Source organism: Haemaphysalis longicornis, unplaced genomic scaffold (genome assembly GCF_048455015.1).
Source record: "Haemaphysalis longicornis isolate Haplotype H1 unplaced genomic scaffold, Haemaphysalis longicornis Haplotype H1 scaffold_1, whole genome shotgun sequence".
NCBI classification, from domain to species: Eukaryota; Metazoa; Arthropoda; class Arachnida; order Ixodida; family Ixodidae; genus Haemaphysalis; species Haemaphysalis longicornis.
Window position 1 is genome coordinate 466,757,045 of NW_027526203.1, and position 25,136 is coordinate 466,782,180.

Consider the following 25,136-nt stretch of genomic DNA (forward strand, 5'->3'; position numbering starts at 1 on the left):
CTCGACGGGCGGGTTGACTGCCCGACTTCAAAAGCAATCCATTCCACATCATTCTCCGGTTTCGCGACGATGCTCTGCGATACACACCTGCCCCGTATACTGTACCGCACTCCGGTTGCATCAGTGATATTTAATAGTAAATTGCACGTTACCACTGTCACTGCTCACTGTCACTGCCCCCCCCCCTCCCGTCTCCCCCAATCTCCAAACAGTCATCTCCAAAGCGTGTAAAAGGCCAATCGCAGATCTGGAGGAAAGAGTTGGGGGCAGTGACTAAAAAAGCCGAACGAATAGACCCGCCGTTTCTTTCGGAACGTACCGCTGGAGGGCTTTGAGCGGTGTCCTTTCAGGCAGCGCTGGTGGTGTCCCGTCAAAACACTAACAACTTCAAAGACGTGGAACGATTGGCTACTTTGCAAAGCATCCGATACGAAAGAGAGACAAGAAAAAAGGTCTACAAAACCGAATACAACGCAAGCACAAGAGTTGGGAATTATCGCGAGAAAGTTGTCGTCGAGCGCATACAATGCAATGATGTGAACCTTCTGACTTCGCAGACCAGCAGGTAAAGAGAAAAGTAAGGAAGCAAAAAAAAAAAAAAAAAAAGAAAACAAGCCGGCATTCCATCTGTGCAGGTTTTATTTATTCTTTTTCTGGTCATGAATCATGTGTTACGTGGGTGTTGGCTTTGCAGTTTTATTCGTGTGACACCTTAGAGATCCATCGAGCAAAATTTCCACCTTCGCTGGTACCAGCTGACACAACATATCTACAAACCATGACAAGATATTCTTCCGCACCCTGGACTTCATGTCAGCTCATAAAACTAGAGATTGAAAACCAGGAATTTTCCTTCTGTGACAGCAAAGGAGTTGTGCAGTAGGGTGGATGGCTGGGAAAAAAGTTCATTGTCAAAATACAGCGCAGAACAAAACAACAGAGAAAGTATTTCCTTGTTTTTGTTATATATTATTGCGTTATATTTTCAAGATTGACGGATTAGTGGCATGGTTATGATTCCTGCTTTGGAAGAACCTCTGGAGACGTCTTTCGATCCCGAGTGCCGAAAGCCGCGTTCGATTTTTCGAATCTCCGCTTAGGTTTCCGCGCACGGGCACATAACAATTTATAGACGGCTAAGCTACTGCTAAAGGCATTTCGCCCCTAACGTAGGAAAGCATCTTTCATACCTGGGCTACGCGGAAACTTTCAATTGGTAGTTGACTAGACATACCTGTGCTACGCGACCGTTTTGAAGGCCTTCCGAAGGCCATCGTAATATTAACCATCTTAATTTATTTTAATTCACCTCAAAGGCCAACTTTGAGTACAATTTAGGAAAGGGTACTCAACCATAGATCACATCCACGTTCACATCAATACATAGATCACATCCATAGATCACATCAATACATAGAAAAATCTGCAGAGTACACTAAACCTCTTTACATGACATTTATAGATTATGAGAAAGCGTTTGATTCCGTACTCACGACAGCCGTGCAGGAGCACTGAAAAACCAGGGAATACAGGAAATCTACATAAGACTTCTAGAAGACATATATAAGGAATGCACGGGCAGTATAACCCTCCCCAAGCAAAGCGATAAATTTCCGATCCGAAAGGGAGTGAGACAGGCAGGTACCGTCTCTCAAAAACTATTCAGAGCATGTGTGGAGGGAGCATTTAGAAAGCTTGACTGGGAAAGTGAGGATTAAGGGTAAATGGGGAATGCTCGAGGCATTTGAGGTTTGCGGACGACATAGTCTTGCAGAGTGAGACTGCAGAACACCTGCAAATAATGCCCGAGGAACTAGTACAATCAGAAAGCACGGCCGTGTGGCTAAAAATAAATAGGAATAAATCGAAAGTAATGAGGAATAAGGCTGCCAAGACCGTCTTCTCCAGCTTAGGAAACGAAACGCTAGAATAAGTAAAAGAATATAACTATCTCTGAGCGGTTGTCAGTGCTGACCCCAACCGCGAGAGAGAAATCCGGCGCAGACTAGGTATGGGTTGGGGAGCACCCGGCAAGCACTCCCAAATAATCAAAAGTATACGCTACCTAAAAGAAAAAACTACAACCCGTGCACACTTCCGGTGATGACATACGGAGTTGAAACTTGGCGCCTTACTAAACAACTAGTAAGCAAACTTAGTTCGGCTCAACGGGCCATGGAACGAATAACGTTAGGAGTAACACTCAGGGACAGGAAACAATTAAGCTACCTGGATCAGAGAACAAACTCGAGTAGAAGATATCATAGTTCAGATAAAGGAAAAGAAATGGACTTGGGCTGGCCATGTAGTGAGACGAACCGACAACCGGTCGACAGTTAGGGTAACAGAGGGGATACCAAGAGGGGGGTCTAGAAAAAGGGGAGGGCCGTTAATCCGATGGAGGGATGAAATAAAAAAAAATCGTTGGTAAACTGTGGACTCGAGCAGCGCAGGACAGGAGCAGTTGGAGGGCAATGGGAAACGCCTTCGTCCTGCAGTGGACCTGAGTAGGCTGATGATGATGAAAGGTCAACTGAATTCAAATTTCACCTCGGCCAAATTTATTTTGAACGTACAGTACGTACCACCAAACCAACTGGGACATGACTGGTAGCCCCACGAAATGCATTTAATCAGTTAGAAACGTTTAAAATAGCTCCTTCGCAGACGTCGCTGAACCTGCCGGCGCATTTTGCAAACAGCCATGGAGCGGAAATGAGATGCCGGCAGGCCAGATGTTTATTCCTCCTGCTAGTGAGGAGAACCGGTCGAGTGCCGCTGGGCGCGCTTTTCCGAGGACTGTCGCCTGCGCGAAGCTGTTGCGCGCAGGTTTGCTCTGGATGGCCGGCCGCTCCTGGCCGCTCCGGCCGCTCGCTCGCCAGCTGCAACGTCACTTCAGCTTGGCCGGAATTGCCGCGCTCTTCTCGACTTAGGTTTCAAAATCGCCGATTTCTGGTGGTCGTTTGTGCCATGCACGCGCGTATTTCAGCTGCCATATGTTGTATCTTGTAACTTTTTAAGGTTTTCAAGAGATCGAAATTTTGAGTGCAGTTGGCCTTTATTCCATCTTCATTGAACTTAATCCCACCTTACTAATCAGTACATATCAATCATTATTCTGTTTAAATCCATCTTAACCACCTTAATCTCACCTTTGTAACCATTACTATCAATCATTAAACAATCAGCGCACATGGTAGCCGAGCCAGGGCGCCAGAGCACCACCGCGCTCCTCCGCCTCGCAGTTCCCGCCGCTGAGGTCACGACTTGTGTGACTTTTGGTTCCCCTCGTGTTGACGCTGACGACGACGATGGTCACTTTGCGCGTCAATATTTTAAATTGTATGAGGCGTATAAGGGAAGAGAAGTATAACAAGAAGAGAAGTATAGAAAAGAGGTGGACAACCTCCCTTCCCCCCCCCCCCCCCCCCCCTGTTCGCGCACGGCACTAGGCTGACCTATAGAACAAGGGTGTCGCACTGACAGGCGCCTAACCAGTGTTTTGAAGCGAGGTGGAAAGGCTCCTCCAACGAGCGTTGGACATGCGAGCGCCAAAATTGCCTTTAAAAAAAAAAAAACATGTGCGCTTTGAGGTACGTAGTCTTTCACTGCGTCGTGTATTGCCCTTTGCCATCGCTCGCTATTACGCCCATCTACACACGCTATCGTTCGGCATCCAAGAGGACCCGAAGGCCTCTTTTCGCGGTGCGCGCAGCAGGGCTTCAGGCTTCACGTGGGCTGCACCAAGATTCTTCCATCGTGCACCGGTTGCAGGTAGGCGTTCTGCAGAAGGTCTCTGGCATCGTCGAGTCCCAGCGAAACTCCGATCTGGTCGCGGGCCTTCTGGAAGGTTGCCGAAAGCTTCTCCTGGATCACGGTGATGCACATGGAGGTGAGCGCGAGGCCGAACAGCAGGTACACAAAGGTGGCCATCATGAACGCAGGCTGCCTCGGCACGTAGTCGCCAAAGCCGATGGTGCTCATGGACACGAAGACGAAGTAGAAGGCCTCGAAGAAGCTCCAGCCTTCCCACAGCGAGAAGATGAGCGCCCCCAGCGTCATGTAGGCCACAAGGAAGAGCAGCACCAGCGACACCGGGACCCGGGCCTCGGCCGCTGCGGCTGTCGCCACGTCCTCGGCGAGCCCCGCCCTGGCAGCCGCGCTGCGCAGCTGGGCGCGCCGCTGCCTGCGCGGATACGCTGAGTACTCTGCCTTGGTCCGCCATGCAACGATGACCTGTGGCCAGTAAGAGAGCATCGTTGCCCGATAAATAAGAAGAATGCTGCCGCTCTCTCGTGCTTCTATACTGCGCTCATGGTGACCTCTGTTCTGATTCGCCAAGAAATCCTCTTTGTAAGCGCATGCACTCGGCGGCCTGACCTGCCCGCATATAGATGATTGAATTAAAAGGCGTCGTGTGCGTTCCTAGACGTGATGAAGGGGCTTTGCTATTACCTAGTTATGAAAAAGTCCCTATTGCGTTCGTGTATTGGCTCATGGCCGCTCCCCAAAAATGCCTACCCACGGCTTTGGGGTGGAAGTGCGTGGCTTGGTTCTGTGAACTGTAACGCGGTAAGGAAGAGGGAAAGATTAGAAGGTGTCATTTTTATAACCCCAAATAATAGCGGCGTACATATTGAGACTCTCTGATTGCCATGCAGCGGGAAGATAGATGTACATAACTGTTAGGTTTTCATGGTCGTATGCAGCTGACAAAATATAGCAGACCTCATTCCTTGTAGTACTGTAGGCAGGGCCAGCAGTCAATTGTGCTTTCTGTCTCCCTCTCCGTTTTTATCCGCGTGCGTGTCTGTTCAGCTAAAGAGATGTACGACGAAGACGATTAAACTATATGACCGCTACGTACTTTATGGCAATTCCCCAATATTAGTTGGCTAGTAACCTGGGGTTTTCGGAGGTTCGGACCAAATTTTATTCGGCGCTTTTCGTGCTGCACGGTTTTTATTTTCCTTAAAACCACTAGCGTAATTGATGTGCTTCCATAATGTCAAGCCTGAAGACGGAGTATATATAGGCAACACCTTTCCAAACTACTATTACTGGTAGAAAGGTCCATAAATGTCAAACATTGCTTAGCGCACAGCAGCCTTGGAAATATTTATAGCAAAACACTAGTATACACAAACAAAAATTACAGCGTACTTTATATTCAAAATTGACGCTGGAATAATGTTTACCGAAACAAATGGAAAACCAGGGTTAAACAACATTGTCCAAGGGAGGCGAGATAAGAGCAAAAACAAAAGACGAAGATTCTCCCTCTCACTATCGCGATCAGCACCCAACACAACAAAAAAGAATCATTGAGAACTCTGCCCCAGTCGTCTTAAACTAAGTTACGTTCCCTTAGCAATTTAATGTAGCAGTTGGTAATGTAGCAGTGGTCAACGCTTTTTTATGATTGCAGCACTGCACGTTGATTGTATACACTACCTGTCCGGAAGCCTTGGTGGCCCGGCGGCTGGCCCTTCGCAAGGCGCGCACGTTCTTGGTGTTGTAGAATCGTCGCATGGCCGTGAACGCCATTTTGATGATGCGTGTGAAGAGCTTGCCGAGGTCGGCCAGCACCATGAGCAGCAGTGGAATGCCGAAGAACGCGTACGCGATGGTCGCCGCCCGGCCGGCATTGGTGCTAGGAGCGATGTTTCCGTAACCTGCGCAGTCCCAACGTGGCGTAAGGCTCGGTGAGCCGTGCACGCACAACGTACTTGGTGTTGCGCACATCTGGGACTTTTCAGGATAGCGTTGGCGTTCCTAAAACACTATACCCTTTCCAGTGCCTTCACAGAAGCTACTTCGGGCTTTATTTTGGGCATTGCTTTACATATTCGAAGCTAAATGCAAGCTTGTAATCGTATGTCTGTGCGAATGCGTGAACCCCGCCCATGTAACAGTTAAGCCTAGTTCTTGCTCAAGCTGATGCTCCAGTTCGATTGTTTTCTTGCTCTCTCCTTCCTGGTTGTAAACTCCTAAGTATTCCGAATCATGCATGTAAGCCGATGATACGGCTTTAATTCTCGCACGAGACACATTAAACGAGCTTAGCAGTAAAATAAACGAGCAGCTAGAAAGGCTCGAGTCGGGGTTTACTAACAACCAACTCACCGTTAATATTAATAAAACGAAATACACGCACGAGGTCGCGGGTTCGATTCCCGGCCGCGGCGGCCGCTTTTCTGATGGAGGCGAAAAGCAAAAACGCCCGTGTGTTCGAGATTTCGGCGCACGTTAAAGATCCCCAGGTGGTCAAAATTAATCCGGAGCCCTCCACTACGGCGCGCCTCATCGCCTGCGTTGCGTCGGCGCGTTAAACCCCATAATCAAATCAATTAAAACGAAATACACAGTGCTGAGATCCAGGAAATAAATTATATCACAATAAGACAAACTTAAGGTTAAATAACGAGTTGATACTACATGAAAACTGTTACAAATATCTAGGTGTATGTTTTGAATCTGACATGCACTGGAAAAACAAACAAAAGTTTGTTCAAAACTAGGCGACGGTTGCCATATCCTCTTGAAGGAGAGAAAATGCTTTGCTTTGTCCATTCTCCGTATGCTCTATTTTGCTTTTGTCCTTAGTGAGTTGAGTTATTGCATTGAGTCTTGGGAAACGAATACCCTACTTATCCGGAGCCTGTAGCACGATAGGAAAAGATAGCTTTAAAAAGGGGTACTGACACGAAATTTTGAAGGCGAGAAAACTTCGGAGATAGGCTGGTGTGAACACACATGCATCATCTGCAAAATATCAGCGGTAAATACAGCCTAGAACATACTTAAAATCGATTTTAAAGTGTGCGAAACGCAACCGAGCAGCCAGCGGATGACTTCGCGCAATCGTCATTTCCTGGATGTGGAGTAAATAAACAACATCAAAACACGTCATGAGTTTGTGTTGGCCGCTTCCGCACTGCCGCCGGCTCGCTGCTCCGATCGCAGGTCGGAACTGCTGCTCTCGAGCAAAGAACGATCCGATCGTTGGCGGTGGAGGCGCCCGGATTTCATTGGCTCGTCGGGCAGCTGGCCGCGACCTAAGTTATTCCAGGCACGCTATTTTTACTGCTTTTTATTACACTGGACGCTAAAATGCGCCGGGGACACAAAAAGCGCACTGAGCGAGCCGCACGGTCGCTGCGCAGACGGCGGCCACGGCCGCGAAGTGGCGCAGGCCGGTGCAGGTAGCTCGAGCGATAGCTTGTTACCGCTGCACGAAATGGGACTCAAGTCCCAAACAAGGCAGCACATACGAGAAAGGAGTTAATGATTCGATTGCGAATTGCATTAAAAAACGTCATCTGCGCCGCTTACAAGAGCGGCAATTGAATATCCGCCGCAGTGATAAGCCTAACCACATGTGTAGGCGGACATGTAGGCAGACCGGCCGGCTGCTCCCAGCGCGCGTCTCCCCACCCACTGTCTCTAGCGTTTGCACTCGCAGCAATTTGCACTCGCAGAGCCTGCATAACGTCCACGGTCGCTTTTTAATTAAGCGGCCGACGAGATCAGTACGTATAGGGCATTCGCAGAAACTGCCAGGGACGCGGATTCGACAGTGCTACGGCAGCTCTGCTCTGTGATATCCGTCCGAAGGTCACGTGGACAGCTTTTTTTACATGAAGCCTACAGAGACCGGATTCATGTCTATACCGATGGCTCGGTAACGAACTCCAGTTCTGCGGGAGCTGTAATTGTGCCAGCCAGATCAGTAGACATTCAATTCAAGCTGTCCCATTTAACAACTTCAACTGCATCCGAACTCACAGCTATTAGCGAGGCTCTTCTGTACCTAAAACAAGAATTACCACAAAAATGGGCTCTGCTTTGCGACTCCAGGCCAGCTCTCCAGTGTCTGCACTCTGCTCTTCGCCGCGGCCCGTACGAACAGCTTGTGGCCGAGATTCGTCAAGAGTATGTCTTCCTAGTAAGGCATGGGCACAAAATTATTTTTCAATGGCTCCCTATACGCCTCGAGCGCTGCCTGTAGGGGCGCCACTGAAATCCTTCTAGCGGCCCGTTCCGAAAGCAGTCGCGGGAGTCGCGGGCCCGCTGCACCGCTGTCGCCGTTGCTTTTGAGGCACGTTCGCGGCTAATATTTTCCGTTTGTATGCGTTGGAAATATATATTTATGTGGAGCAGTCACTCTGTTCGCAAATGTCGTGTATTTACGAGAGTGTATATGCTTCTGACGCGATCTTACTTTAGTACATTCGGTTCGCATAAGCGCCAGGTGTGTGTCACAAGCCGGCGTCGCGAAACCGGCATACATGCATGAAGCTGATTGTAATTCCACTGCCCTGAAATTGACTAACAGTACCTCCGTAAGCAGCGTTCGTTCAGATGCTCATGCTGCGGCTATACACTGCGATGTAAATCGGTTTCGTGTGCTTTCATAATCTAGCGGAGCACTCATAGCTGACAGCCCGTCAGTTACGCTTCATATCTAGAATATTGATCACTACACTGAACAAGCCAATGCGGCATAAAAATATCACGGACATTCTACGCAATAAGTACGATGGATAATGCAAAATTACATGCGGGAGTCAGCACAAAGAATTTACGGCTGGGTCGTCTTGTCGCGAGGTGAGCTTCCCCAAACAGTCATCGTTTACATATATCCTCCGCTTATTTCCGCGGCCGTGACTAAACGCTTCTTCGAAACATCATCATATGACACAGGGTGCCTGCAGAATTGAGCACAAAGTGAAATCAGAGGGCCTTATCAGATACCATACTCTTCTAATGATATCTTTTATCGCTTGTGAACTGTCTTACTGTATACTTCAAAAAATGTGTCCGCCGAGTGATCAGCTGTTCGTTAAAGCGGAAAAACAAAATAAAAGTGAACGCGCAGCTTGTGTGTGATTTACTAAAACGGTCTTTCCTTGATTTCGCTCCGCATTTGTACATTACGATAGTTAAGCGCCCCCTCCCCCCCCCCCCCCCCCCCCTCCCTGTTATGGAAAATATCATGCATTTCGCATCTACTTGGTCCAGTGAGCTCAACCATGCTTGAGGTAAGACGAAGGTCTCTGGGATTTCCGAAGCTGCACTGGGTTTTTTTTCATTCCCGCACGAGCTATTACATTGTTTTCGGGCTAGGCAGACCATTTATTTTTCCGTGGTTTCATTAACTCTCATTGGTCCATGCTATCAGGCGGGAGCGGGCATATATTTAATAATCCACCGACTTGGAATATACTTAACATGTTCGCGTGGCCTCTATTTCTATAAAAGGCACAACTTTTTGTCAGGTATCAGGTGATCACCTCTCCAAATGATATTTTTGTACGACGTATGCATTCAAAACAAGGCCGAATTCGTTGTCCGCGCTCCAAAACGAGACCAACCTCTCACTGTGCCAATATCAGGTCTAAACGAGGCGTCAATAGAATTCACTTGCGCCTGAGATATTCGGAGGTAACAGTGGTGATATTCCGCTGCCTTCGCCGACGCCCGTAAGAGCGGCGAAGAAGCGCGCAGTACCGCGTCCTCGGTTAGCTTTTGTTGGCGTACGAGCACTATATCAACTCTGATCAGGACGCAGCTGTTTTTTAAAGTGCCCTAAACGTACTATTTGCTTAGAGACATCACCATAATAAAATGTTTAGGGCGCGGAAAGGCAAAAAGAAGCGAAAGAGAACCAAAACACTGCATGAGCCGCTATCAGCTGCGCAGCGGACATCCCGTAAGCACCGCGGAGAAGCGGCGTCAGGCGGCGCAACGATCGCGAAGCTCGACGCGTATAGCCACTGCGGCATTTCTGGGAATGAATGTGCAGACAAAGCGGCTCATCATGCCCATGGAAGTGCCCAATCGGCCGACATCCCGTTATCGCGCCATGATGCGGCAAGGTCACTGCGCTCCATCGCCCGCGAAAGTGATCACGCTGTTTGGAATACGCCGGAGTTTTCAAACTCCCGCCTGTACTTGCTCGACCCTGACCTGCAGCGCCACTTACCCACTAACATGCCACGCTCGGATGCCACACTACTGTGCCGACTGTGGATTGGAGTTGCTTTCACCAAAGCTTACTCATTCACTATCGCCATGACTGACAGCCCTGCTTGTGACGTGTGCGCCACGGACGAGACAATAGAACACCTCTTATGTCACAGTGCCCGGTTTGCAACGCAGAGACTGCACCTGTCAACCGCTCTCCGGAAACTCGACAACCAGCCATTAACTGCGCAAACTGTTTTGTGTCACAGGCGTTACCCATCGCAGTCCGAAAAGGCCACAAAAGCATTACTTCGTTTCTTAAAGGACACAGGCCTGTCTGAACGATTGTAGAAACACTGTGTGCCATTGTTCATTTGTCATTTGGTTAGTTTACCGTTTCGGTTTAGGCTTTATTATCCCCTATTGTTTTGTTTTTGTAGTTATCTTTAATTTTTCTCTTCTTGCTCCTCAAGCTCTATTCCCTGTCTTTTCAATACCCTTTCTTTCTCTTTAAATCCCTCCTTCCCCACTTCCCATGCGTAGAGTAGCCAACCGGACTGTAATCTGGTTCACCTCCCTGCCTTTCATGCACTGTATTATCCTTCCTTTGTTTATACAAAATTCGCCGCACCCGCTGAAACCGAAACAGAGACTGGCCACATCAAAAACGTCTCTACCATCGCACGCTGAAGCAAATGAGCGTTCTACACATGGTAAGTAGATCATTAGCTATTTATCGCAACAAAAAAACCAAGACGCAACATTTCTGTGTCAGTGCCCCTTTAAGGTTTATTACATATTCGAAATGCACGGACCCTATAGCAAACCACTTCTTCAAGCAGCCTCTCTTCTACCGTCGATACGTTAAACGTAGCTAAAACAATGAATAAAATATTGAAACAGAATGAGCCGTTACCCCATAATATTTTATACTCCCGAAAAACGACACCAGAGTTGCAAGGGATAACCATTTTAACTTAAGTGTCGCAATAATTACGGTCAGAGGTTGATTGAGTTTAGTGGTGCCCTAATTTGGAATAGCATTCTTAATGATCTAAGAAATAATTTTATACAATCATTGACAACTTTTTTGCTGACCTTGTAATATGTATAAGCAACGTAGTTTCATTACAGGTCAAAATGATACTTGCTAGCGTTGAATTTGAATTCTCAGGGTGAAGTTTTGAATTTCTGGTTCCGAGTTTGTGAATGTCAATTATAAAATCTTGAATTGGAATTTTGAATCTATTGGTGATCTCATTCTTGGAATTTTCGTTATTGGCGCGAGACATGCGCGTCTCCACCCACCGCAATCGAATTGTATTTGCCTGTTATGATGGACCCGACACTGCCCTTCGGCTATGGGTCCTGTAAAAATGTGAAAACGTGCCGCACTTAATTTGTGAACAAGCACGGAACTTGAGAGTGCGCCAGGGTAATCTGTGGTGGACGCGCCGTCGACAAGCAGTCGCGTGGGAAGACAACGCACGCCGGCGCACAATGTCGAGGCTAGTGGAGCTAACTTGCATTGTTGATACCATGGCGACTCGTTTGATCTCAAACAAGACGAACGGTGACTCGCGGCGAGTACCTATACGCCGTGCAAATGTATACGCTTTTGAGCCCCCCTCCTCCCTTCCCCATTTCCCAAAAAGGGATCTCTTGTTTTACTAGGTTTTTAGCCAATATCTGCTTTCAGGTCCTTTTATACTTAACTAATTCGGCTGCGCGAATGAAATACAGATGGCAACTTTGTTTTGATTACTAATTACTGTGTTCGTCGTTCTAATTTAGGTCTGTGATGATAAATTTCGGAACACCTCGCCTCTTAAAGGGGTTATGAAGACAACCTTGCGTAGCTTGAAAGAAATAGCTACGAAAGGATTTTTTAAACAAAAAATGCAAAAAATTGTTTACAAAAATTGAAATACTTTTGCTACACAACGCTAGCAGTGACGCAACAGCGGCCGGACTAAAACATCGTTATAACAATCTATACCTATAAAAAGAAATGCCCGACTGACTGGCTGACTGACTGACTGACTCGTCAACGTTCAGCCGAAACTGGCAGATGTATAAACTTGAAATTTTGCGAGTACAATTTGCGAGTAAAATCCCGCCTTAGATTAGAATTCCATGTGAGGTCAACGTCAAAGATTAGGCCGAGATTAACCTGCGAGGCATACTTGACTGGTTTGCACGCACAAGAAGAACATAAAGGCGTGTGCAAAGTTAACGGGCAATCAAGTACAAATTTTTTTTAATAGATTGTGGAAACGCTCGAGTTGCGTTTTAAGTGTATCAATAATTAGTTTAGCAGAAAACCAGTACATTGAATTACTTGCTGCAGTCTGCAATGATGTAATGGCCGCATACTGAAACAGCGAAGGGGAGACCGCAGTGTTAAGATCATTAACAAAAATATTGAAAAGCAAGGGCTCAATATCGAACCTTGAGGAACTCCCGATTTTATTGGTGCAAAACTGCTACGAGATTCCCCTAGAGAAACGCACTGACGCCGGCCGTGCAAGAAATTTTGAAGCAACTGCAAGAATGGTCCTCTGAATCCAAGCAAGAAAAGTTTATGTAACAGAAGACTACGGGGTACACTGTCGAATGCGTTCTTAATATATAAGAACAGAGCACAGGCAACTTTATTGTGTTCGAAAGCTGAATTCAACAAATCAGAAAAGTTTCCAAGCGGAGTTTCAGTGCCTCTTCCTTGAACGAACCCGTACTGGTGAGGTGAAATAACATTGTTACTGTCTAAAAATTCTGCCTGCTGCGGTGGCCCAGTGGCTATGGCGTTGTGCTGCTGAGCCCTAGGACTCGGGTTCGATTTCCGGCCGCGGCGGCCTCTTTTCTGATGGAGGCGAAAAGCGAAAACGCCGGTGTCCTCGAGATTTCGGCGCACTTCAAAGATCCCTAGGTAGTCAAAATTAATCCGGAGTCCCCCACTACAGCGTGCCTCATCGCCTGTGTAGCGTCGGCACGTCAAACCCCACAATAAATCAATCGACTGTCTAAAAAGTCTGACATAAATGGGTATTTTTCTAGTATCTTGGCGATACATGATAAAATAGATATAGGCTGTAGTTTTCTATTTTGCTACGATCGCCCCCTTTGTGAAGCGGAGTAACTATCGCCGCTTTCATATCAATTGGTATGTTGCCGTTGGAATAATGTTATTCAGAAGTGACAGGAGTACAGGTCCGCGCAGAAGTAAACGGAGCACGGTAGCGGTGGCCGAACTGCATCGCAGCGCCGCGTATGGGCGCCGACGGGAACCATGGAGCGCCGGTCAAAGAGTGTGTTCGCAGTGTTCGCACTGCCCCCGCCGCCCTATCTGATATGTTTAATCGCCGCTCTGCTGGCGTGTCATGCTCGGCGAGACGGTCTTCAAAAGGCAGCGCTGGGCTACAGAGTGCCGCTGGTTGCATTGGCGCTCGCAGGCATCCGCGGCGACCGAATCCGCTGCTCATGAGCTGGACGAAGCTGCGCGCGCCCGCAAACGTGCCTTGTTGCGCGCTGTAAAGGGCGGTATAAAATTGTAGGCCGCTGCGATTTGGCATAGCATGTCATTGCGATATAATTAATAGTAAGCCGGCAACAAAATTGCCACGTACAATATAGAAAGCACATTCACAGACATTTCCGTTGTTCGAAAAAAAAATCTCTCTTACGAGATTTCTTCTTTAATGTTGGGTTTGTCCCAAGTTATTGCTGCCGGTCAGTCCAGGTCTGTTCTGAAGAAAGGAAAATAAAAAATGTCCTTGCGGTGGAAATTCTGCCGGTCAGTCCAGGTCTGTTCTGAAGAAAGGAAAATAAAAAAATGTCCTTGCGGTGGAAATTCTGTATCAGAGAAAACCACAAAGAATAGGTACAATCGTTGCCTGCTATTACAGCGGGTCACACAGGGCGCATATTTTGTTGTCGCATTAAAATCGACGTTGTTATTTTTAACGAGCACCTTATATTAGTTAAGAAAATGTTGCAGATTTAAAATAAACTCCGCATTGAATTGAAAGATGGCTTCACTGCATGACCTCAATGTTCTGCCAAAAAGCGCCGTCAAGGCCTCAAAATGACCGATGACGCGTATAGTCGTCATGACCGATGGCGACCATACTCTTAATCGGTTAATCGGTACAAAATCTTATGACGGCTATCCTCGTCAACGGGAGCGCAAGGGTTAATGCGACAACAAAATATGCGCCCTATGAGGCAGGCTGTAATAGCAGGCAACCATTGTACCTATTCTTTACGGTGTTCTCTAATACAGAATTTCCACCACATGGACATTTTTTATTTCCCTTTCTTCAGAACAGACCTGGACTTACCGGCAGCAATAGCTTGGGAGAAACCCAACATTAAAGAAGAAATCTCGTAAGCGAGATTTTTTTTCGAACAACGGAAATGTCAGTGAATGTGCTTTCTATATTGTACGTGGCAATTTTGTTGCCGGCTTACAATAATTTATATCGCAATGACATGCTATGCCAAACCGCAGCGGCCTACAATTTTATACCGCCCTTTACAGCGCGCAACAAGGCACGTTTGCGGGCGGGCGCAGCTTCGTCCAGCTCATGAGCAGCGGATTCGGTCGCCGCGGATGCCCGCAAGCGCCAATGCAACCAGCGCCACTCTATAGCCCAGCGCTGCCTTTTGAAGACCGTCTCGCCGGTCATGACACGGCAGCAGAGCGGCGATTAAACATATCAGATAGGGCGGCGGGGGCAGTGTGAACACTCTTTGACCGGCGCTCCATGGTTCCCGTCGGCGCCCATACGCGGCGCAGCGATGCGGTTCGGCCTAAGGTCCCTTAAGTAATTTCAGGGACCTTAGTTCGGCCAGGAAAGTTGCGCGTCTGGTTGCCACATGCCGCGGGTTCCAGTTCGACAGGAAAGCCGCTTTCAGTGCTGCGCCCAAGACCCCGTATTTCAGTCAGTTCCGCTCAACTGAGCATCGGTTCAGCTGAGCAGAAGCGGCTTGGAAGCGGCGGCAGCGGCAGCCGCTCAGCTGATAAGCAGCCGACTTTCGAGGTTTTGTTCACGCCGCTCCTGGCCACCACTCCTCGCCGCTGCCGTTGGCGCGGCGGCCCGGCGGCAGCTCTTACGTGCGAGACGGCAGACGGGTTGCTTTCCCGCACGACCTGGAACTCAAGATGGCGGATGGACGCGCAACTCTGCTCCCCTAGGGGAGCTATATATAGGAACTCTAGTTCGGCCTAAGGCCCCTACAGTTAGTTCGGCCACCGCTCCCGTGCTCCGTTTACTTCTGCGCGGACCTGTACATTTTTATTGACGTCAAAATCCCGTCGCAGTTCCCAGATCGAAATTTGATCTATGCCTTAACGTTTATTAGGTTGGAGGCTAGCTAAGAGTGACTGAAGCTCATGTTCTGTGATAGAGGGCAGATAGGCTGATTGCAACAAACTGCTTGATAGCGTGCAGCGCTGCGCATCTGGCCTTGAAACAGCAGAAACTACAGAAAAAATTCCCCCGCATTTCCCCGAGGGGGAGAATGTGAAAGTGCGAATGCACGGTTGTCGGCCCGCTTGCGGCGCTTGCGCTCGGCCCCCGCAGCCCACCGCCTCGCCGCCTTCTCTTCCATCTCTTCCATCGGGTTTGTAGTATCACGTGTACACCACGCAGTTATCAAGCCGCTATAACGCCGCTGAGTCGCCAACGCACGCCGCTGACGACGTAGTTTGAATGCGTTAAAGATATAAGGCGCGTCACTAACACTGATATCACCGTCGCGTCCGTGGCTTGGTCGGTAGAGCGTCGCGCTGCGGCCGCGAAGTCCTCGGATCGAAACCTGGCGCCGGATGCTGTTTCTTTTTTAAATATAGAGGAGCACTGCGGACGCCGCCGCCGCCGCCGCCGCCGCCGCCGCCGGCGGTGGATGGTTTGGGGTCGCTTATAAAGTGCATTCGCACTTAAAAACGTTGAATTCATCAGCTATGCTTTGAGTGTTACCAAGAAAAGCAGCTAGAATAGAGGCAACGTTATTGCCACGTTTTTCTGTGACTTTAATGCTGTTAATTAATGACTCACGTTTTCTTGATGTTTGAGTGGGCTACAGTGAATACACTTCGAAGCTGAGCACGTTTAGCAAACCGGATCATCGCGTTTACTTTGTTCCCGCACGTTTTAAATTTGTTTTGCAGTTCAACACAGGGCAGTGCCTAGCTTGTTCCCAAAGTAAATCTTTCTTTTACTGCAGCGAGTATTTCAGCCGACATTCACTTGTTTTTGGGGCTTCGCGGTCTCATCCTATATTCGTGCGTAGCTTTTCTCCTGCAAGAATAGAAAGCCTCAACCAACTTTTCGTAAATTTGGGAAGGAGGCACAGTGTTTAGACAGTGAACCCAATCAGATTGGCCTACTAGTCTATCCCTGGGGTCGGTAACCGAGATGACTTTACCACCGTGCTCTGCTGAAGGCGGCCTAGGCAGTTGTGTTATGCTACAGATGATCTGCAAGCTCAATGGGTTTCTACAATAGCGGATTGCGCCACAAGGTGACCTGCCCGGATCAATGCAGGACGTGACCAGCTGCCCTGATAAAAATTATTCTCGGGTTGGTTTACGAATCAAGTCTTCCATGCCCCACTTAGGCAGAATATCAAGATAATCTGCTACCAACGGCATTGTGGGGCGAAGAGTATCGATGTTAATATCACCTAGCATGCAAACGTGTTCATCTAGAGCAAAAGATGACATTAATGCATCAAGTTCAGCAAGAAACAACCGCCCATTCTTACAGGGAGACCGGTATACTGATAACAGTACCAACGTTTGGTCCGGTCCGCTTATACGCAAGGCGATAACTTCTGCTTGTGTAAAACAAGCTGGGAGCTGTGATACAGTCCAAGCGTCTCTGATAAATGCTGCAGTACCCCCCACCTTTCCGTCCGTGGAGAGTATACAAAAAAGTTGGGAAAGTCGGAATGCAATACATAATAAAACCTCCCGATTAAACGTTGATCTCAGTTAAAATAAAGGCGTTGAAAAAAGAACGAAAAGAGGACGTTAAAGCACAGAAATTATCCCAGTATTTCCGGATGCTACTGATATTGGCGTGTGCAAGCCGAGTGTAATTTCCCTTTAAAGTGGTGAGACATTTTTTTCTTTAAGGAGGCTACTACAAACCAGCTGCTTAATATGGTCCATGCTCAGTTGATCCTTTCAAGATCAGTCGGCCTATCAATGCGGATCTGAGACTCGCCCTCGAACCTTTTACACAGAACTCTTCCGTTCCTGGTCCAGGCAAACTTGCAACCGACTTCCTTGGCTCTTAACCTTGCCAAACGGTACAGTTCACGGTTCGCCCCAGTCAAGTTTTCGTTGAAGTATAACCGAGGAAAATCTGTGAGCCGAGGCAGCCAGGTGTTTACGGGCATTAAGCCACTTCTCTTTGACTCCTGCCCTCTTTGTCTGCACCAAGATAGGTGGAATCGAGCCTATTTTAGCCGACAAGCGGTGTACAGTCAAGATTTCGTCTTCAACGTCGTCTAACTTCAGTTCTTGGGCTATAACATCCAAAAGGCTGGTAAGTTCTCACCAGTTGTGACAGGAAGACTATGAACCTCAAAGTTGCACCGTCTGTTGTACTGCTCCAAGTCGTTCATTTCTTTGGTTAGTTTGTCAAATTGTTCATTCCGAGAGATGACTGTCAATGTAAGAGATTCAACTTCGGTGCGTAAGGTAGCCAGCTCAGCCTGGTTACTGGTCACGGTTGAAAGGACTGAATCGTATTTTGAGTAAAGAGCGCTGGTATTTTGAGGAAAGAGAGAAACAGAACACTTCTGAGCAAGATGTTCGAAAGAATACCTATTACAGCTTCACTCTGCACACTTCGCAAAGAAGGAAGCGACCACTAAAGTCAAACTAGGGAACGTGGTGTTAGTGTAAGAAAAGACACTGCGCCAAATGTGGAAAGCAGCTAGAGTTCAGGAGGTCCACGAAAGCACCGATGGTGTCATCCGTTCTTGCAAGATCAAGCTGCAAGATGGACTCGTGACAACCAGACCCATACAGAGACTTTGCCTTCTCGAATTTCGTGCCTAGCCATTTTCTGGTAGCCCAGAATGTGGGGAAAATATCATCGCCATGTTTTTTTCGGAGGATGAAGACAATAAAAAAGACAGCTAGATGTGACGGAGAGGCTGAGCTCATAGCTCGCGCTCAGAGCTCGCTTCTCGCGGCACTAGTATTCTCTTCCCTCGCGCAGTCCAACATTAAACGCCCGTCCTGTCTGCCACGCAAATAAAGCCTCTTGATCTCTTTGTTTCACGACGAGCTTCATTTGTGGGTTCCCGCCACGCCTTGGCTCAACAGAGGAATCTCATATTTTTTTTACTGCCTAAATGTAAAAACGATCGTGAATTCTCGACTCTCGCCTCTTTCCCAACCATGCATGTGCACTTATGCAGTAGCGATGAGCTACATCTCGATTGATTCATCGACGGCTTCGCTCCTGGTTTTCGGCTATAACATGTTTGTTTGCGTAATTATCTTCACTAGTTGCTGCGTCGCTTCTAGTTCCCACTCCTATATTTTGACTCGGGATGTTCGCTCCTCTCTGGTAGATATGTCCTCCACTCCCCACTCAATCGGGGACTGAGTCCAGACTTGCTTCGCATCAGATGCATCTCTTTTGAATTTTCTCTATCTAATACGATTAAAAAAAGGCAAGTAAGTGCTCGAGATACCGTGCAAGCATCACAGATTCTGTAAAAGAAATCATACTTACCTCTTCCTTACTTGCATTCTTACCTTACTATTACTTTGAAGCGGAATCTGCTGACTTCGATCATGCACGAATACAAGATTTAATTGCGCAATTTTGAAGCTGCTGACATAGAAAAATAGCATGTATGCTGCCGGGAATCGGGTACAAACGAGGTTAAGCCGTGACAGTCCGGCCCGGTCACGGGAATGTACGACCTTTGCAGCCCACGTATCCCTATAGCCCGTGCAACAAACGAATTCCAATTAGCAGGAAGAAGTGAAACAAAAACCGCCAGCACATAGAACTAGTCAAATGGCATTCGTGGTGACACCCCAGTAGTCCCTCCCTTTCCATTCCCTTTCCCGTCTACTCGAAACACTCACCACCAGTAATTTTAAATCTTGGCCCCAACACCAACTTAATCGGCTCTCCTCCGTCTACTCTTTTTTTTTTTTTCCCGCTACACCTTTTGATGGCACGCCCGCGAAGTGCTTCTCTTTTCCTTGCCTCGTTCCGTGCACAGCCACGGTGCAAGGAGGAGTGTATTTCCCGGTGCCCACACCCGCGGCCGGGAATCGACGCGCTTGGGTTATAGGAAGGAGGGGGGAGCAGAGGACGTGTTTCGTCGGCACGGCAACGCCGCCGCCCCGGGGCTGTATTCACCGCTAAAGAGGTATTTTACGAGCCGCTTAAATGGGCGTGAGATTGAGCTGCCGGCGCAACGGTCGTACTGCGCCGAGCGGGGCGTGTGCACTACTACGGGAGGCCATATACGATCCGGGGTACTAGGTGCGGAAGTGGCGAGCACAATTGGAGTGCGCCGGAATCGATTCTCGCTTCCGCAAAGAGACACGTTCCGCGCGGCTTCGCGCGTTCGGCTGCCGTGCGAAACGAAGTTGTTGCGTGATTCGGCCGCGGGCCTAGAGCGCAGTCCGCACGCCGGACGCTGCCAGCACCGCGATCAAGACGAGCCTCTCCGCCCTCTCCACCTGAATTTCAAGCGCAGCGCGCCGCTGCAAATACAGGGGCCTTCGAGTTAGGTGCGCTCATTACACTCCCGTCCCTCGCCGAGTCCCGGCTACTGCTCTGTCGTGCCGCGAGGCCATTTGAGCCAGCCCGCGCGGCGCTGGACAACGCCATAGATCCGTGCGGTCTGCAATTCCCGTGGTCGATACTGCTTGTTTCGTTCTCCGTTGTTCTATTCCTTCTTTTTTTTATTCTACTGGCCATGGGCGTCGGGTAGAAAGGTGTTGCGATCTTATTCGAAGAGGAAGCCGAGCTGTCATGTATTCACATCGCTTTAGACGACGCGGCCTTCAGCCTTTCACATCCCGCATGCTTCCAGTGTCTCCCATGGGAGACACTGGAAGCATGCGGTTTTTAACCCTGTGCACGCGCTCGGGAGAGCCTGTCAGCTTAAGTAGGAAAAGCGCTAACGGAAACAAGATTCTCGCGGTGATAATATGTCAAGCAACACCTGCGTGGTCCTTTTTTGTTTTAGTGGTGCTTCCGAAATAAATGTTAAATGTGGCCTCCATGCAGTCGCGCCATCAGACAACTTGTCATGTCGATGGTGCTTGACTTAAAGTCTGAGGATCTTTTCCTTTCGTAAACGCGCGAGCAACCACGTCTTAGCGTATTATAGTTGTATGGAAGGGCTTTAACCACGGAGTATTTTAAAGACGATAGTATTTCTTGGGCTACTTAAACCCAGAAATTTTGGTCTGTCTGTATGTCTGTCTGTCCATCTGTCTGTCTGTCACTCGATTCAGCCACCCGGCCAAAATAAAATTGATATTGCGCAATAGTCTTATATACTCACAGCCAAATGTAAACGTCTAAGCCCGGTTTATATGTTCATATTTTTCAACTTTGTTGAACAAGAACAAGTCATTACGCAAATATAAGACAGGAAATTAGTACACAAGGGATATTTACAAGGTTCCTTTATTAACAAATTTATGAATGCTTGGTTTTTCGATAACAAATGATATTCTACATCTACAGCAGAAAACCGCCGCCTCCTGGTGGCATATGAAAAATCACGCGGCAACATTCCAATAGGTAGGTTCCACGTTCTGCTTGGAACGCTCGTGGAGCACGGCCACGTGGTTTTATAAACCTTGTAGTGGGCCGCCTCTATTCACGCGCGTCTCCGCCGTACTGCAGCGCTGGCATCGAGGAACCCGGCCTGTAGCAGTGGAACGCGGTAAATTCAAATCGCCTTGCGCAAACCTTTAGTGTGTTTACCTTGGGATGAGCGCGACGGTACAGAAACAGCATGAGAGGTGAGCGGGAAAGCAAAGGGGGACATTTCCTTGGCAAATGTCTACAAAGACTATCGTCTTTTGACGACATTTGCAACGAAAGGAGCAGATACGCGGCCAATTTTTTGTATGAAAACACTGCACGGGTTTAAGATGATAAACATAAGATCCCAGAAAGATCGCAAAACAAAGGCTGCCCCAAACGGCTGTAAGCTGCCGCGGCTTCTTTCTTATTCAAGTGAAGCAAAATCGGCTATATGATCAGCTTTCTTGCAGCGTTGTGCTTGGTGGCGTTATCTGCTGGTTGTCCTACGACGGGCATGGAAATTGAGGTCAGTGTTTTTCCATCTCTTAGCGCTGTGGTTCTCAAATGGGGGTCCGCGAAGACATTCCAACGGGTCAGCGAACCCCCTTTTTTAAACCTCCTCTCCCTCTACCCCTTCCTTTTCCTTTTTGCCAAACTCAGCCTTTGACTGATTTGATAGATTGTAATGGTATCCCCTAAGTAAGGAGGTGATGACCAGTGTCATCTCACACACACACAAAAATTATGCACTCTTGCTTTAATGCTGGCAGTGCCCTTAGCAGCAGGCTCAAACTAAATTTGTCCGTCAAAGGCGGTGGCCGTCCTACTATATATTCCCGTGTCTTCTGCTCTTCCTCCATGGCCATTCCAATCATTCTAAGTCACGCCTACAGGGCTGCCGTTTACTTTCTCTCTGCCTGACAACCCTAGGGCTCCGGTAACGCAAAATAAAGAGAAAAATCAAGGCCCCCTTTCTTACAGAAAGATTGTTAAACGCGAAGCTTTCTCCCATGCAAGCTGAATAAAGTCCAAATTTCACTACCACGCAATGAACCCAACGAATGCTGAGTGACCCGAATCAAATCATCTAATAGAACCAAAGCATCGCATCGGGTCGCTCAACATTTCTTGGGTTCGTTGCGTGGTCGTTGGTATGGACTTTGACTTTGATTCAGTGTGCGGGGGAGAAAGCTTCGCGTTCAACCATCTTCCTTTAAGAAAGGGCTTTGATTTGTTTTTCTCGAGGCCCTAAAGGAAAGCTGGGGAGACACGAATAATGTCCTCCAAGCGTTTCGAATTTTTATCATCGTCAACGAGTTGGCTTTCCCGCAGTGCGTTTTCAATGCGGCAGTCGCCATCAGGGAGGCTAATGGCCATGTTCTGAGTCTCTTCTCCACTCAATGTGTTTCCTCGGCCGAGTAGAGGATATCGCAATGCCTTTACACGCGAAAATCGCTTTCAATCCTAGACTGGAGATTCCAGGGGAGGAGGGACTCGGATTACTAGGGTAAGAAAGCTCTGCTTTCTGTCCGGGTCCGAATGGCGCGAGTCTATTTCTGATGCCCTTGTTTCTGGCCTTTTTCTTATCCCTTTATATCAAGTGCCGTACCCCCAGTATCCACACAAAGATGTCCTCAATAGAGTGTGCAAAATGTGTGTTCTACCAGGTGTTAAAACATTATTTTTAAATTACACACTGGCACGCTCCCTATAAAACTTGGATGCAAGTCCGTGGTCGTGTTATAGCTTGGTCGACAGACTGCCGCCTCTGTTCACGACCAAAGCGCCAATTGATCATTTTGTTGTAAACTGCAGGGATGCTGTCTTTTTCTGGGAATTTGCAGCGAACACTCAGAAAAGATGTGGATATCACGCCTTTCCCAATTCGATTTTTGCCATTCGACTATTCTGGTGAGGTACCTGATGACATATTTGTTTTAATTGGTTTGTACAGTCTGTGGCGATGCCGCTTATGTGATATGCATGCCAAGCCACCTAGATCAACCAAATCGTATTTCCGAGAAACTGGCATTTGTACATAGTGGGTATAATTCTCTCTGCCATCCACCTGACCGGTTCCTTCTTTTGAACGCTCGAGTGTGTTCCCCTGAATTTTGATATATTTCTGCTTCCGCTAATTTTAGTGTATTCTCTTGTCTGCTTGACTGTCTTAACCATGTAGTGTCCTTGTACTGTCGGTATAACTGAGCGTATTGTCCCATGCAATCAAGAAACAAAAAGTTCGAATGGTGCAGTCAAATAGGGTGGAGGGGAAAAGCGAAAACGCCCGTGTGTTAGAGATTTCGGCGCATTTATAAAGACCCCCAGGTGGTCAAAAATAATCCAGGGGCCGGCGCCCCTCATCGCATGTTTAGCGTCAGCGCGTGAAACCTCATAATCAATTAGCGATCAAATAGACGTCGGCTGCACAACTCGAGGGACCCAGGTTGGATTCGGACCAAGGGAAGCGTTTTTTTCTTGAGAGAGAGAGAGAGAGAAATAACTTTGTTATGTTCATTGGGTACTGCGATGTGGTGGGTGCCGCTAGTCCAGGGCTCCAGTCTCCAGGGCGCCGGGGGCTACTCTGGCGATTGTTCGGCACTGCTCATTGTAGTCGGCACTCGACAGTGCCTCACTCCCATACCTCGGTAAAGTTGGCCGGGCTCACTCAAACTCACTCACAAATTTACTTTGAAATCACCACTCACTCAAACTCAGACTCTTTTCTGAACAACACACCTGCGCTCCCTCAAACTCAAACTCACTGCGAACACAAAACTCAGAACCCACTCTGGATCAGAACTCAAAATGAACTCAGAACTCAAATGGAATCAGAAATCAAATCAAATAAAAATCAATTCAAAAATTAAATCAGAACTCAAAATGAATTCAGAACTCACTCGGTCTCAGAACTCAAAATGGATTTAAAACTCAAAATGAACTCAGAACTCGAATGGACTCAAAACTCAAAATGTACTCAGAACTCAAAATAGACTCAAAACTCAAAATGAACTCGGAACTCAAATGGATTCAAAACTCACTCGGGCTCAAAACTCAAAATGTACTCAGAACTCAAATGTACTCAAAACTCAAAATGGACTCAGAACTCATTCGGGCTCAGGCGTACTTGAACTTAGCCGGGCTCAAACTCCCTCCGGCTCAAACTCACGATGCCACACTAGCCTCGGGCTCACTCAAACTCAAGCTCACGTGTGAGTTTGAGCCCAAATGAGTCTGAGGGAGTGGACTCATGAGTGAGTCCGCCGGCCTCTGCTCACTCCAGTGCTCTTATTTTAGAGGGCGTTTGTGAATTTTGGGGCACCCTGCTGCCGTATGGTAAAGGGTGGCTAGTTGGTTCCGCTTGGAGCACGGCCCCACGGCCCCAAAGGAAAGCTTAGACACGATCATGCTCTTCAGACGTTTCGAATTTTCATCATCATCATCATCAACGAGTTGGCTTTCCTTCTGGGCGTTTTCGGCGCTCCCGGACGAATTATTGGTACAGAGAAAGCTTCGCTTTGCCTCATGTCCAATACATTTAGCTTCGTGCAGCGCGTGTTTGAAGGTCGGCTTCTTGCTCAGCACAACAGCTGTGCGGAAAAACCAGACGCACAAAAGGTGCCGATAAATAAATACCTCCATAGACACGACTTTTGCTGCAAAAGCAAATTGCTTCGCAACGGGTCAATATGTTTCATCGTGGGGTGTGCCGTCACTCTTGCAAGGCCAAGAGGTGTCCCCCGCCCACTCATGGCTGAGAAGCACTGTCCTAGCGTATTAAAATTCATTAGTACAAGGGTGGCAGCATCTTATAAAATATGACGTGTTAAGTGAATGCGCGCCCCACCGTTCAATACTTGATATGCTAAACATCCGAGTCACGCGCAAATACTCGGGGAATAAACGAAGGGGAGAAAGGGCGGAACGAATGCGCATCATACAGTTCGCAATCTTTCACTACATGCGGGCGTCGCAAGCTGGCTTTGGCCTTTTGCCGAGCATATTTTCCGTCTTCATAGTGTCACAGAGCTGGCGCGTGTAAACACGCACCGTGCCAAGCGGCCCTTTCCTCGTCCTCGTCGCTAGTCCTCTGGTTTTCCACTCAAGTTGCCATCTTTAGCGTGTTAACCTCCAGCTGCCCAATCTTGACTTGAAACGTACGGATCCAATGGATGTATTAGTCACCGCCAGACTTCGTCAATCTTGCTGTCACATGGTTTAACATTCCCGCCGAAAGGTTTGCTGGTTGTGCTAGCGAGTGGTCCGCCTTTCTTGCGAGAGATGGCGCGGCGGAGCAGTATCGAGAAACAGAGAATCTAGGGGCGCGGGAAGGATGGCAGCGAAAAAAACTTCAGT

General features: G+C 48.1%; 1 protein-coding gene across 1 annotated transcript in view; it reads right to left on the reverse strand.

Moving 5' to 3' along the window:
- Positions 1-3,568: 3,568 nt before the first annotated feature.
- Positions 3,569-25,136, reverse strand: part of LOC144156217 (TWiK family of potassium channels protein 7-like) — an 83,823-nt gene continuing 62,255 nt past the window's right edge. Inside the window, exons 4-5 of the mRNA XM_077688100.1 lie at positions 5,455-5,675; positions 3,569-4,236 (exon numbers count right to left, since the gene is read on the reverse strand). Coding sequence (XP_077544226.1) covers positions 3,730-4,236; positions 5,455-5,675 — 728 coding nt within the window. The 3' untranslated portion in view covers positions 3,569-3,729. The remainder of the gene's footprint in view (positions 4,237-5,454; positions 5,676-25,136) is intronic.